Source organism: Aquarana catesbeiana, linkage group LG11 (assembly GCF_042186555.1).
Source record: "Aquarana catesbeiana isolate 2022-GZ linkage group LG11, ASM4218655v1, whole genome shotgun sequence".
Lineage (NCBI taxonomy): Eukaryota > Metazoa > Chordata > Amphibia > Anura > Ranidae > Aquarana > Aquarana catesbeiana.
The window spans coordinates 81,582,529-81,597,919 of NC_133334.1; the positions used below are offsets into that span (position 1 = coordinate 81,582,529).

At 45.5% G+C, this 15,391-nt stretch overlaps 1 protein-coding gene across 1 annotated transcript; it reads left to right on the forward strand.

The window, feature by feature from the left end:
* The first annotated feature begins 1,215 nt into the window (after positions 1–1,215).
* Positions 1,216–13,672, forward strand: TMEM138 (transmembrane protein 138). Its single transcript, XM_073604593.1, has 5 exons — positions 1,216–1,333; positions 5,205–5,348; positions 5,433–5,604; positions 5,699–5,774; positions 9,512–13,672. The coding sequence occupies exons 2-5, from the start codon at positions 5,221–5,223 to the stop codon at positions 9,622–9,624; spliced, it is 489 nt and encodes a 162-aa protein (XP_073460694.1). The 5' UTR covers positions 1,216–1,333; positions 5,205–5,220; the 3' UTR covers positions 9,625–13,672.
* The last annotated feature ends 1,719 nt before the right edge of the window (positions 13,673–15,391 follow it).

Here is a 15,391-nt window from a genome sequence, read left to right on the forward strand (position 1 = left end):
TATGCATGGAGTGTGCTATGGGGTAAAGGAGAGTATATGGGGCATGCATGGAGTGCGCTATGGGGTAAAGGAGAGTGTATAGGGCATGCATGGAGTGGGCTATGTGGTAAAGGAGAGTATATGGGGCATGCATTGAGTGCGCTATGGCGTATGGGACATGCATGGAGTGTGCTATGGGATATAGAAGAGTACATGGGGCATGCATGGAGTGCGCTGTGGGGTAAAGGAAAGTATATTGGGCATGCATGGAGTGTGCTATGGGGTAAAGAAGAGTATATGGGGCATGCATCGATTGCACTATGGGGTATAGGAGAGTGTATGGGGCATGCATGGAGTGTGCTATGGGGTATAGGAGAGTGTATGAGTGATGCATTGAGTGCGCTATGGGGTATAGGCATAGGTGTGTGCAGAGGGTGTGCCTGGGCACACCCTAATCACTGTGTGCGGTGCAGATTCCCCCTATTGCTTGGGCCTCCCCCCGTGTTTCAGAATGTAGAGTGGGGGAAAGGGGCTGGTAAATATGTGATTTAGTGGTCCTCTTCTTTCCTAAATGAACACACTCACTCACTGTGTTCATTCATAACTAAAGCATAGGAAACTGTTTCCTATGCTTCAGTTTGTGAATGAACAGGAAGCCTCTCAGTACAGAGCACTTCCCATTCATTCCCTGTCCAGTGCAGCTGAAGCTGCAAAGTCATGTGTGTTTGAGCTTTGGGGTGCACACCCTAATGCGGCTTTGCATACCTATTGGGTATAGGAGAGTGTATAAGGCATGCACGGAGTGTGCTATGGAGGATAGGAGAGTGTATAAGGCATGCACGGAGTGTGCTATGGAGGATTGGAGAGTGTATGGGGACGCATGGAGTGTGTATGGGGTATGGGAGACACATGGGGTGTGCTAACAGTGTGTAGATGCCCTCCACCCCCACTATCACCCTGTCCATCATCTGTACTCTGTTATTAGCAATGCAGTGCATATAATACAGCACACCAATGCTCCCATGTATAAAGGGATGATTTCTTCCTGCATTAACCCTGCAATTGCTGGTGCTACTCCTAACTTCATTTAACCCCTTCCAGACCTCATGTTCCGCCGGTGGCAGGGGAAGAGGTCCTGGCATTTCTTCATATAGCAGAGTGGGAGGAAATACAAAACAGCTGCCCGCAGTACCCATATCCAATATGGCCGCCCTCGGGAGAACGTCCCCGTGCGTCGGGATCACATGGCCTGGGATCATTGTTGTCATGGCATCGCTCACAGCAGGATGATGGCGGTGGAAGTTTAGCTTGTATGATCGGGCCTTGGAGACTGCGGGCTGTTCACTACAATCGCGTGTGTATCCATGTCTTCTCCTGTATATTATGTGAGATCAGGACTGTCCTCCTCCCCTACCCCCTGTAATGGCAGTGTCTACTTCTCTATGGGGATTGGTGTCCTGTGTGAGCGCTGGGTTTAGTGGTGTGCTGGGACTATTAGTGCTCACAGTCAGAGAGTGACAGATCACATCCTATACTCCTCCCCCCAGCTCTGTGTTCTGCAGGATGATCAGACAAGCTGGGATGCATTGTTTTCTCCTGCATGCTCCTGTGTTGTATTGTGTGAATGACCCCCATACCTAGGACAAGCTGCTTTCTCACAATACGTATTGCTTTCTGTATGAATGAGCCCTCACAGGTGTGCGTTAAGTCCCGTACACATGATCGGACTTTTTGACAACAAATTAGCTGTTTTAAGGCAACATCCGACCGTGTGTACGCTCCATCGGACAAACTTTTTCGGTTTTCATCATACAAATGTTGGCTGTGCAACAAAAGTCCGATGGAGCAAAGTCCGATCGTGTGTACACAAAACCATCGGACTTTTGTACAAATTACAAACACGCATGCTCAGAACCAATGCAAAAGATCAGACAATACAGAAGTTGACTAAAGGGTGGCGCCGGAGAATTGAAAGTCCTCTTTTGAAGTGTCGTCAGTATGTTGAAACGTCACTACGTTCGTGTTTGTTGCCTGAATAGTCCTGCCGTGTGTATGCTTAACAAGTTTACGGCCAACGCCTTTTGTGCAGAAATCCACGGTAAAGTTTGCACAAAGTCCTATCGCGTGTATGAGGCTTAAGTCTCTCTTTCGAGGGACGGATCCACTGTGTACGAATCTCAGGAATGAAGTTTTGTACATTAAATTGCACCTTTAGGGGGCATTCACCCCTTCAAACGCACCCTGCCTCCAATTTGATGCAAGAACCCCAGTGGTAGGGCCAATCACTCGCATTGCAGAATGAGCGTTTACACGAGAGTGGCCGCGATTAGCTGCAAGAGCCGGCAACCTCCCATCGCTTTCAATGGGGCTGCCCCTTACAGCTATTTGCTGGCGTTCTTGCACCTAATTGGAGACCGGGTGCATTCACACCCCTCCCCCCCCCCCCCTCTATAACAGTCAGTTTTTTGGGGGGAACACACCCCCACACTCCCTAGGCTTGAATGACCTATTCACCTACCCTCAGCCCTCTGAGCAGGTCCTTTTAACTAGGACATGTGGCATTTTTGTGTGTTGCCATTATGCGGCCCATTACGATCTCTGCTGACAAATGTTCCTGTACCCCTTAGCAGAATGCCTGAACAAAACCAGGTTGGTGCAGGCAAATACTCCCAACAGCTACTTTTATTAGGTACGTCCTGCTAGTACCGGGTTGGACCCTCTTTTGCATTCAGATCTGCCTTAATTCTTCGTGGCATAGATTCAACAAGGTGTTGGAAACATTCCTCAGAGATTTTGGTTCATATTGACATGTTAACATCTCGCAGTTGCTGCAGATTTGTTGGCTGTATATCCATGATGCATATCTCCCGTTCCACGACATCCCAAAGGTGTTCTATTGGATTGAGATCTGGTGACTGTGGAGGCCATTGGAGTACAGAGAACTCATTGTCATGTTCAAGAAACCAGTGGTGAGATGATTTGAGCTTTGTGACTTGGTGCATTATCCTGCTGGAAGGAGCCATCAGAAGATGGGTACACTGTAGACATAAAGGGATGGACGTGGTCATCAACAATACTCAGGTAGGCCGTGGTGGTTAAACAATGCTTAATTTGTACTAAGGAGCCCAAAGTGTGCCAAGAAAATATCCCCCACACCATTACACCACCACCACCAGCCTGAACCGTTGATACAAAGCAGGATGGATCCATGCTTTCATGTTGTTTACTCCAAATTCTGACCCGACCATCTGAATGTCACAGCTGAAATCGAGACTCATCAGACCAGGCAACGTTTTTCCAATCTTCTATTGTCCATTTTTGGTGAGCTTGTGCGAATTGTAGCCTCAGTTTCCTGTTCTTAGCCGACAGGAGTGGCATCCAGCGTGGTCTTCTGCTGCTGTAGCCCATCTGCTTCAAGGTGCGATGTGTTGTGCTTTCAGAGATGGTATTTTGCATACCTTGGTTGTAACAAGTGGGTTTTTGAATTACTGTTGCCTTTCTATCATCTGGAAGTCTGCCCATTCCCCTCTGACCTCAACAAGGCCAGGTATGGCTGCCCAGAGGGGTTATCCCTACCCTCCTGAACTCTAGAAGAATGAGCATTAACAAGGTCTATGAATGAATATGGACCAGGTTCACGGACCACATGTCCTCCAGGTCTAACCCTTGTAGTGCTCTGGCAGTCCAGGACATTCTTAGCTTCCTGCAATCAGGTATAGACCTATCCCTTTCAGTTAGCTCACTTTGAGTACAGGTGTTGTACTTGTTCTGGATTTCCTTTCCCAGCTCGGATCAGATCCCGACAAGCCACTCTCAGTGAAAGATCTTACTCTCAAGACCACCTTCCTTGTGGCTGTTACTTCAGCAAAAGAGTGTCTGAAATTAGAAACCTGGGTTTGAAGGAGCCTTTTCTAACTTTCTTTCCAGACAGAGCTGTGTTAATTCCCATGCTGGGGTGAAATCCTAAAGTTAACACAATTTTCCACGAAAATCAAGAAATTATGCTCCCCACCTTTAGATCAACAGAAAATCAAGATGTCCATCCCCTTGATGTGGGGCAAACTCTGAAACAATACCTGGAGATCACGGCTCCCTTTCAGCGAATTATTTCCCACACGTTGCTGCCATGGAGTCTGTCAGGAAAACTGAAAATTACCTATCAAATACTTACCGTAATTTTCCTTTCCTGATAGGAGTTCCCTCCCAAATGCCTGGGGTAGGCTAGTTAAGTAACACGGCTGGTAGCCCAGAGCAAAGACTTATGTGAAAGGTGTCCTACAGGGTAGTTATGGAGGCGGGGCTATCCCACACGTTGCTGCCATGGAGTCTATCAGTAAAGGAAATTTACAGTAAGTATTTGATAGGAAAGTTTCTGTTTGTATGCACCCCCCCCCCCCCCCCCCCCCTCCTGTCCCCTTCCCCACTTCCGGAGAGGGGCCATGACCCGATCTCCTGGAGGTTCGGCCCCCCTCCTCCTTCCCCCTGCCGGGCCAATTAGAAAGTGCAGCGTGCTTCGCAAATGTGCAGTAGGGAATCGGGAGTGAAGCCGAAAGTCTTGGTAAGTGCCCTAATATTAAAAGTCAGCAGCTACAGTATTTGTAGCTGCTGACTTTTAATATTTTTGTCACCCAGGTTGGACCTCCTCTTTAACTGTGTAAGTTGCAACCAAAAAAATGCAGTGTATCTTTATTAATGTGTTCTGTTTCCCAGGGGACAAAGTACATGTAGTACTTTTATCCCATCTTCTCTGTGCTGTCTAAGGCTAGCTGTGAGTTTGGACAGGGTACTACTCTGCCACTCAAGGCCATCTGAAAACACAGCTAGCAAGAAGATGGTTGCTTTGACAGATCACACTTTTCTCCATCTCCAAGCATTTGTCCGCTTGCCTGGACCATTTAGCTGACAAGCCCCCCCTCTCCCTGCATTCCTAGTGAGATGCTTGACTTGGGCATGCAGACGGAGAAAAGTGCCGCCTGTCAAAGCAGCCCTCTGCTTTCTAACTGCGTTGTCCGATGGCCTTAGAGGGAAGAGAGGAGCACTCTTTGACCTCACAGCTAGCCTCAGACAGCACATACGAAGATGGGACAAAGTACTACGTGAATGTTGTCCCCTGAAGAACAGAATACATCTGTCATCACCATTACAAGTTCCTTTCTGTACCCAGTTCTGATTTCCATTTTGCTCCCCTTGTCTCCATATCTTACATTCCATGTCTCTCTTTGCAGGTCAGTGTATTGGAGGATGCTGCAGCCTGGGAACTACAGCCTAGTGCTTTCCCTGCAGTCCCTGCTACTGATATATGACTTATTTGTCAATTCATTCTCTGAGTTGCTCCGTTCAGCTCCAGTTATCCAGCTTGTGCTCTTCATGTAAGTCATGGTTGTCTTTTTTTAATAAATAACAAATTATTTCTGAAGCCATCATGGTTATCTTCATGTCCTTTTCTATTTCAGATTGCAGGATGTGGGCATCCTATTTGCAGCCATCGTCTTGTTTCTCATGCTGTTTAACACCTTTGTCTTCCAAGCTGGTCTCCTGGGCCTCCTGTGCCAGCGATTTCAGGTCACCGTCATCCTGTGCGCTCTTCATTTAGGGCTCAGTGTGGCATTACACGTATGGCTCGTGGTACGATCCTCTTTATTGCAAGGTTTCTGTTTCTAAGGAATTTATTGAAGCTGATATGTGTAACATCCGATTTGCTGTACATTTTCCTTTTTAGAACTTACGGTGGAACACAGAAAATGCCTTCATTTGGTCTGATGGGCTCCAGGCATTGTTTGTTCTGCAGAGAGTCGGTGAGTCTGTGTGCATTTAAATGTTAGTATATAAGTGTTAAATAGACCCGATTCAGGGCATAGTGACAGCGTCTGTGTAAAGGGGCCACTCCAGATCACTGATTCTCATCTTGCCAGTGCCCCCCGCCTGCTTTTCCCACTGTTACAGCCACCACCAGAATACCCAGTTTCTGTAGGTGTCACAACCTAGAGGGGGCAGTCATGTCACCCCTCCATCATGAGAATAAAGCCTGGCACGCACTGCTGTTTTTTTTGTTTAGCCCAGCAGGCTGAACGAAAAAAACTGACAGCTCAGGTCACAGCCGCCGTATTAACAATCCGATGCTAGTACAGCGATCTACCCTGCTGTTCTTTTGTGCCCCCCGCCAGAACACTCCGGTCAGGGCTCTCAGCTACTGGCTAAGAGCACAGATCAGGAGCCAGTCGGCAGACCCTTTTTGGTCATGTTTTTTCAACAGAAGGCTTCTGTCAGACCGACTGCAAAACACATGAGCCAAATGTCGGCCCGTTTCTATTGAACCGGCCAACATTCGGCCCCTGTGTATGGGGCTTTAATTGGTTCTAAAGGCAGAAGGTTTTTTATCTAATGCAATGCATTAAGATAAAAAACCTTCAGTGTGCAGAAGCCCCCCTAATACTTAGCTAAGCCCATCTTGATCCAGCGATGTTGCACAAGAGTCTTGGCTGCCCGGAATTCTCCCTCCTCATTGGCTGAGGTAACAGTGGGGCGCAATTGGCTCCCACTGTTGTAAGTGAGCCAATGAGGAGAGAGAGGGGCAGGGCCGAACCACGGCTCCGTGTCTGAATGGACACGCGACCGAGCAGCGGCTCGGGTGCCCCCATAGCAAGATGCCTGCTGTGGGTGCAGGAGAGAGGGACCAGGAGCGCCAGAGGTTTATTTTTAAATGGAAAAAAAAAGAGACTTTAGTATAGCTTTAAGCTTGGAATTAGCAAATAGATGCTAGGCCCTAGCACTGCATCATGGGAGGAGATCACATGCTCCCTCATACCTGGAAGCACCTGGTATTTAAAGCTGCCAGTGACAGAGGAGGGTGGGGTGAGGTGTGAGTATCAGTGGGTCAAGATAGGCACCTGCTTTCTATTTTACCACAATTACATACTGCTGAGAAAGTTCAGTTTTATATATATATATTTTTTTTTTAAACCCACGGTGTTGCACAAAAACTAAACGCCTAAGTAACAAAAAAAAGTGAAAAAACACACAAAAAAGGGCACCTAAGGGTTTGTCTCTAGTTTACCTCCCAAAGAGGCAGAACTCTACCCTGACCCCTTGGGGACGGAAGGCTCGCGACAGGGGCAAGGTTCAACATTGTCCACCTAGCCAAAAGGCCTGGTAGACCCCTCTCCTTATGGTCAGCCAAAGCTGACCACTAAGAATTAGGTGAGGGGCTCCCCCGAAGAGAAACCCCCCCCTCGGTTCAGGGGAGGAAGGAACCTGATGGCTACACATCCTCACCCCAGACTTCAAACTAGGCCTGAGGACCCACACTGTCCATCATAATGAGAAAAAGAAACACAGACAAAAGTGCAAGTGACAAAACGGTGAGAAAAATAAATAGTGCCAGTGCACATACTAGGCTTTGCAGCCTGGTAGCAAAAATTGCCCCAGACTTAGCCAAAAGAGAGGCCCAGAGAGGTGCTGTGCAGAAAAAAAGCATTAAGTGACGTGACCGTGTTCTCATTCTCATGTGGGTTTCCCAGGTCCATGTGATCCTAAGCACCTTGGGGCAACCAACTCCCAGGAGGCACTGACACCACAGGTTCTCTGCCTTCCCAGTCCATGGCCAGACCAGGTAAGCCCATTCAAGTCAGGAGGCACTGGACCCCCCCCCCCCCCTCGTCTTCCTGTGGGAATTAATCCCATGCCCCACATCCTGTGGATACCCCGTTTCGGTTCCAGCCAGTCCAACCTTCAGAGCCGCCCATCCCACCAGCAGGGATACCATACAGCCAGCCATTTCTACCAAAAGGTCAAAATAGAGCCGCAGCACCCCTTACTGGACACTGATGAGAACAGATACTATACTTTATCTTATCCAAAAGGCAGAGAAGCGAAAAAAGCTGAGTTATATTACAATTGGTGATTGCAAAATGGTCTTGGTCAAGCAGCTGGATGTCAGTCTATCAGTGGTGTTAGGACAGCTGATAGACTGACATCGAGCCGCTTCCAAACACTGCTCTGCCTGCAGCGGCCGCTGACCTGTCGATCTCTGCATCTCCCTGGAGGTTATAGGATGACATGCACACTATCATCTTTGACAGAGTGCAATATTCTCATTTATTATGTGACTTTTATACAGTTTGCACTTAGGTGGAGGTGCCAACTTTGCATGTCTTTTCTTGTATGTATTAAGTATTCAGAACCTGATCTAGGGGAGCAGCCAATTCAATCGAACCACCCCCCCAGCTGTCATTGGGGTCTCAGTAGTGCCATAGTTTGTTTTATTCTTCTACGGCAGATTTAGAACTAAGATATTTTCTACAACGTTTTTTTCTTTTTTTCCTTTCTTTTTGTTTACTAGAGGTTGTTAGGTTTCTGTGAGGTTAATCTCTTCAGTTTAATCTTCCAAAAGTATACTTAAAATAGAAAAAAAAATCTACAGGTCTCTTACGTCCTTGTTTAATCTCTTTATCCATTTGAGTCAGTGGAGGAGACTAATTACGGATACGTTTCTGCTATGTAACCAAACTGCAGCATTACCCATCTGACTACCAGGGAAAGTCATGTATTTGGTGCTGATTCTCTTGTAGTTGTTCTAACTTTCCAAGTCACTCAAACCTAAATCATTTTAGAAAACAATAAAAGAATGAAGATCAGGCCTGGATTTTGAGTTGGTAGATTTCTTATTTGTGGCTTGTTACAATAGATAGGAATGATGCCACCTGTACAATACAGAGTCTACTCTTTTTATCGCTCACCAGGTTATTTGAGGTACAAAGGAGACCTGTCAGGACAACAGTTATCTATTACAGCTGAGGCTTCTGATCTGTTGTGGAGTCCCAGAAGCAACAGCCTTTCACAGAACTAGCACTGCTCCTGAGAGTCCGGTAATGGCAGCCTCCAATGCTGAATTGGAGCTTGAGCTGTACTAATAGGTTCTCTTTAAATCCCAGTATATTAGGAGGGAGCTTCTACAGTGTCTGTGTAATGGGGCCACCCTAACCCACTGATACTCCCATTGACAGTGCTCTCCCACAACTTCTCCATCCATCCAATCCAGAAAGTGGCTCATGGAGCACAATTATTTGGACACTTACCATTCATGCTGGGTTCCCCCTGGTGTTAGAAATGAGCTCTGTTTATATTAGAACTGCACTTTGGCTATTGACATGGGAAAGACAACAAGAAGTATCTCCCCTGCCATCATTAATTCGCTGAGTTCTGGCAGGCTTGGAGAACACGCATAACGGCAAAGGCTCAACTTACCTGCTGCCCACTGTCACCATTTACAGCAGATTCTACAGCAGAATAAAGGAAGATTGAGAAGGACCACCCAGGGCATCCCATCAACCTCTGGAGGTCAGTGGACCAAAATAATAAACCACCATTTCCCATACTGGATCTACCCAAAAGTTTTTAGAGGAGGCTATCCAAATTACAAATAAAGAAAATGGTTATGGTAAATCTGGCCCTAGTTACAAATGTCATTTGCGCTACCAGCTAAGCCGTTTTATTCTCAATTTGGTTTCTCAACTTTGTTCTTTTTTTCTGACAGTGGCTGTGTTTTATTTCTACTTCTACAAGAGAACATCTCTGAATCTGGGAGATTCTCGCTTCTATCACGACTCTCTCTGGCTTCGCAATGAATTTGCAAGAGTGCAAGGTTGAACCCGGTCCCCAAGAAAACAATCTTCTGCCTTGTGTGTTGATAGCTGAAGTCTTAATGGGTACTTCATTAATCACAGACATAGAGAACAGCACAACCCATATTTTGTGGAAAATGCATTTGTCTTGAACCCCCAATCACAGACTGAACTTTAATTATAAATTTTTATACACACACATAGTTAAAAAGAGAAGTATGGCCAAAGCTCTTCTTGGTCACAGGAGTGCAGGGATTTCTGCATTCCTGTGACCCAAATTCAGCTGACAGCAGGCCAAAGCTCACTGTTGGCTGATGCCACAGAGCCAGTCAAGGTTCTGGAAGGATCTGCTGATAGCCTAAGCCAGCTGCTCCTGCATCCTGCACAGGGGGCAGAGCACAGAGCAGTGACTGACAGTCACCACTCCTTTGCTCAGTGAAGACTGAGAACTGAGCAATCAGCATTCATGTGATTGCTCAGTTCTCGAACTTAGAGCCAGCGGGGTCAGTGGCAGAATAAAACTGATGCTGCAGCCATATAGGTGAGTATGTATGGGCTTTTTTTGTTTTGTTTTTAGATTTTTTTGTTTTTTTTATTTTTTGTTTTTATTTCCCACACTTCTCTGGAACCAGACCCTGTATCATGTGTCTATTCATGGCTGATTGTGCACTCATGATGTATACTCTATCTACGCACAGTTATCATGGAAATATCCCTTCAGCATTAGACATACTTATGTACTAATATGGACAATTCCCTTCCATAATGACACATGTCCTGCTTTTGTTCAGCTGCTAGGATGACTCTTCATCTGTCCATAAAACGAATGGCCTGAAGTATCGCTGTGTTTTTAAAATCAGAGATTGCCAAAAATGAGATTCAAACATAACATAAAAGTTTGAATCTGATAGGCTAGTGGCTCTGGAGAAATAATTCAAATTTTTAGAACATGTCGATGCAGGAACTAGTCTTTATCTGGAAGTCCAATGAAGGAGCTTAGGCATTAATTAATCGCCAAGACATGAGACGTTTACACTTTGTACTCAAAGCTTTAGAGTAATATTGTGGGCTTATTGTATTTAGACTATGACCTTGTAGATGTTCCCCTTGTGCGGCAGCTGCCTTTGTTACATGTGGATGGCACGTTTGAAGCAGATTATTTCCCACTTTTACACTAAATCTAGAGCAGGGTGCACAATTTCATTGCAAGGCACATCATCATTCTGGTTGCCCTCAAAGGGCCAGTTGTATTTGAAATACTAGATGTCCAGAGCACCCCCCTCCCTTTACATCAAAAGTCAAGAGTCCCCCACCCTCCCTTACATCACAGTGCACCCCCCTTACCATGTGCTGCTGCTGGGAAGAAGCTGGAGACGGGGCTGGAAAACAGAAAGTGCAGGACCAGAGGAGGGCTAGAGACTCCTGCTGGAGTCTGCTGAATGCTAAGACCAGGGGAGGCAGAGAGAAGGGGGTGCTGTGGCTGCACAGAGAGGCACAGAATCTGTAGGAGGAGTTCTGTCCTCCTCTCTGCTTCCGACTGCTGAGATGAGGTTTGGGTGGAGATGAGGTGGGTGCCGCAGCTGCTGGAGAGGTGTGAGGGCCACATGAAATTACCTAGAGGGCCAGATTCGGCCCCCGGGCCTCGTTTTTTACACGTGACGTAGAGAAAACTTTCAGTTTCAAATGGTTTTATTTTTCTGTGTAAAGGGTGTCTGTTGTATTGTTTCTAAAACACCATTTATGGGTAAAGAATGGTGAGCTGAGTCATATGCTGGCTTTTTATGCACATAGGAACTGGTGTAATGATTTCCTTACTATTGTAACTGGCTCTTTTCTTGCCCCTCCACATTTGAGTATCTCTTCTCCAGCTAAAATAGACTTCTTTCTATTCTCGGGCAGCTGTTGTATAAAAAAAAAAAGGGCATTCAAAACTATGTCACTATTGGCCCAATGAGACATAGAAATTCAGTTATTTAAGGGAGACATATGAGTTTGTAAAGAAACAAAAAAAACATCCCTGCTCAAATGTATGCTTGCAGCATCAGTGTGATGCTGCAGCTGTCTACAGCCAGCTCTATGTTTGAGAACTGAGTGATCACGTGACTGCTGATCGCTCATTTCTCAGTCTGCTCAGAGCAGAGAGCAGTGACTGTCAGTCATCGCTCTGCCCCTCCAGTACTCATTGTCAGGGGTGGGCACAGCTGGCTCCAGCTATTAGCCGGATGCTGAGAGGCAGAGCCAGCTGTCAATCAGGCAGCTGGGTAGATCCTGACAATATTGTCAGGATCCTTTCAGAGCCTTGTGCGGTTCTGCTACATCAGCTGATAGCGGGCAATAGCATGCTGTCAAATTTAACTCTCCAACAGCTTCTTGGAATTCTAAAATGTTGTGGTGCAAATTGTGGAATTGTGGATTGTGGAATTTCCTGTTTTAAGGAAACCATATTCTACTTTTGACCCTGCAATGTAATCTGATGTTACCATGACCAAGAATTTCTTGTGCAGTTCCCACTGCTGGTAAACTACTTAACTGCTGAAGCATTATTACTTTAAGTAGGAATTCATTTCAAATAGGGCTCCCTACTTTCAAAAGAAGAACTTTCATGCTTTTGGTCTGTTTCTGGGGCGAGGGCTGCATTGCTTTGAATAGCCCATCAGTTGCAAGCTACACAAAGCTAGAACAGCCAATAGGTGAGCTGCTAAACCACCACATGTCAGCACATTTCTTGAGGGGAGTGCCATTTTACTGATGGAAGTTTTAAAAAATGGCTTTAATAGCCATGCCTTAATGTATACATTCTTATAAACTGATCAAAGCTTAAAGAGTAACTCCATTTTTGTTGAGAAAAAAAAACAATCCCCTCTGGGTGATCAGTGTACATTGTAAGGATTTTAACACATTTTTTTGCAGATTCCCACCTCCTTCTGCTTTTTATGTCAGAGTGAATCTGAATCAGCTTCCAGTTTTTTTTTGTCAAAGCCTAAAGTGATTGTAAAGTCTCGTGTGGTGTTTTTTTTTATTTTTAACTTAAAAAAAATAAATAACAAATGCATTATACTTACCTGCTTTGTGGAATAGTTTTGCACAAGCAGCCCAGATCCTCCTCTTCTCTGGTCCCTCTTCGGCACTCCTGGCTCCTCCCTCCTCTTTAGTGCCCCCACTGCAAGCAGCTTGCTATGGGGGCACCAGAGCTGAGTCACATTTCCCCTTGTCCCTTCAGACACAGAGCCCAGCCTGCCCCTTTTTCTGCTCATTGGCTGCCTGACTTTGATTGACAGCTGCGGGAGCCAATGGCGCCACACTGCTGTCTCAGCCAGTGAGGAGGGGAGTCCCAGGCACCCGAGACACTCCTGCAACATCGCTGGATCTAAATGGGGCCCAGGTAAGTATTAGGCGGCTAAGGGGGGGCTGCTGCACACAGAAGGCTTTTTATTTTAATGCATAGAATGCATTAAAATAAAAAACCTTCTGCCTTTACATTAACCAGGCTAAAGTTAGATGCTGATTGGCTACCATGCACAGCTGCACCAGATTTTGCACTCGCTAGGATTAGCAAATCAACCCCTATAGTCTGTGTTGTAATTTTTTATGCTATATTATTTATTTTTATTCGCTATATTTTTTCCCACAAAAGTGGAGTTACCCTTTAAGGCCCCTTTCACACTATTGCGGTTCACATGTATTAACACATGGTATGCCACACATTAACCTGCATTGCATTAAGGCAGCCCGTTCATTTAAATGCGCTGAATAATGAACCAAAAAAAGTACCATTTCTCGCAGCACACATCCATTGACAAGGTGCATTGGCAGCCCATTCTGAATGAATGGCACTGCATTACACTAACGCATTTAACGTGTGTTGCTGCAAGTGTTACCACAATGCAGTAGTGTGAATGGGTTCCTCATGTTTCTTCCAGTATTTTTAAGATTTCAATATTTATGTAAATTGTATTTACAATGAAAAAAAATGTACTTTGTAGATATTGAAAGTATTTTTATAGGTCCTGAAAATTGCTTGTGTTTTTTTTTAGATCACGTTTTGATCATTTTAATAAATATTTTTAAAAGTTGGTGGTTTTGTGTGGTGTTTATGAATGTAAAGCATGGGAGGAATTTCCCCAATATTCTTCAAAGACCACAACCTGAGAGATGATTGGTCTACTCTCTACAGGAAACACAACGCAGACAATTAGAACCCCCCCCCCCCCCCCAACTCCCCTCAATCCTCAGTTTAGATTGTTTCCTTTTGTTCAGGAGGCTTTGTAACATTTGTTGATTTCCTGATTGGATGGCCATTGGCTCGGCGCTGTCTCCAGGCTGTAAAGATCGGTGAGGTGGGTTGCCTTTTCCTACTGGTTTATCGGGGGGTTTCCCTGTAGGTCCCTGGTCTAGTTTGTTGTCCTTCAGACTTTAGGAGGGACGGATTGTGGCCAGTGGGGCTAGAAAATGTCCTGGGCCCAGCATCGGTGAGAATAAATATGGCCTCAGTGTTTGTGGTCAGTAGGAGGAGTAGTATCCCACCATTGGTAGTAGTGGAAGAAATAATGCCCCCTTGTTGGTGTCAGTGGGAGGAATAGAGCTCCGAGGGTCGGATAAAGTCTAGAAAATGGCCACATCTGGCCCTCAGGCCAAAGTTTGGAGACCCATGCTGTAGAGGAAGCCTACATGGCCATAGGGGACTGCAAACGCCAGCAAGGCTGGCAGGGTGTGCTAGGACTATTAATTCCTGAGCAGCCAGAGAGCCATGGATGACAGATTGTCACCAGTCCATGTACACTGTCATCTCACAGGTTCTAGGGGTCACACCTGCTTCTTTCAGAACATTTATTCTAAGAAGAGGAAGAATCTTATAGAGTGGAGACTCTGTGCTAATTGAAATCTGAGAGCTCGTTTTTTTGTAAATGAAAAATTATTGAATGAACAGAAACATTTCCTTTTTGTAATGTATGGATTGTGGAAGCGTTACTCTATCAGGTTTTTATTTCTGTGTCCCCACTGGGGAGGTTTGCCCTCACTTCCTGGAATAGTGATGCCCAGTCATACCCTGACCATCAGGATCTTCCAGTGACCAGAGTAAGGAGAAATCTCCCCAATAGCGACCATGAACGGTATTACACCCCATACAACTTCTAACTCTTCCCCACTTCATAACCTAAAGAGACCCTGTCATCCTCTATCACATTGCAGGAAAAAGCCGACACAACAGAGATTTTATTGGTTTACTTGGAGTGTTTTACCGTTCCATAAATTCATTTTTATTCCCTTGTAATGTGACTATTGTTATGAATTTATATTTCTATAGATCTTCGCTCCCTGGGGCCACAGAGCACTGATCAGATTGGTGTTGGGGTGAGGCAGCCATCTTGGGTTTGCTCCGTAGAATACATCAGATGCAACACACCTTCTAGGATCAATATAGCCAAAAATCCAACCAGCATGTCTGTGAGTGAAGTGTGGGAGGGAACTGGGATTTGAACCTCAGACCTAAATGCTGCAAGGCAGATGTGATAACCCACAAAGCCATGAAATGCATATTGGATTTTAGTTTTCCATGCAAGTATTGTTGTGGTGCACCAGTTTACATCACTACCTTTTTTGGGAATTCATTTTGTGTTCATATTTCAAAAAGATAAATGTAATAAGTCAGCACTAAAACAATAGTATGTAAATAGTAAGTAGAAGGCTGCTTGCAATAGGTACACCTACAAAAAGCCGAAATATAACAGTAATAAAGTTGCAGCGCCTTAACCACTTCAGCCACGGAAGGATTTGCCCCCTTCCTGACCAGA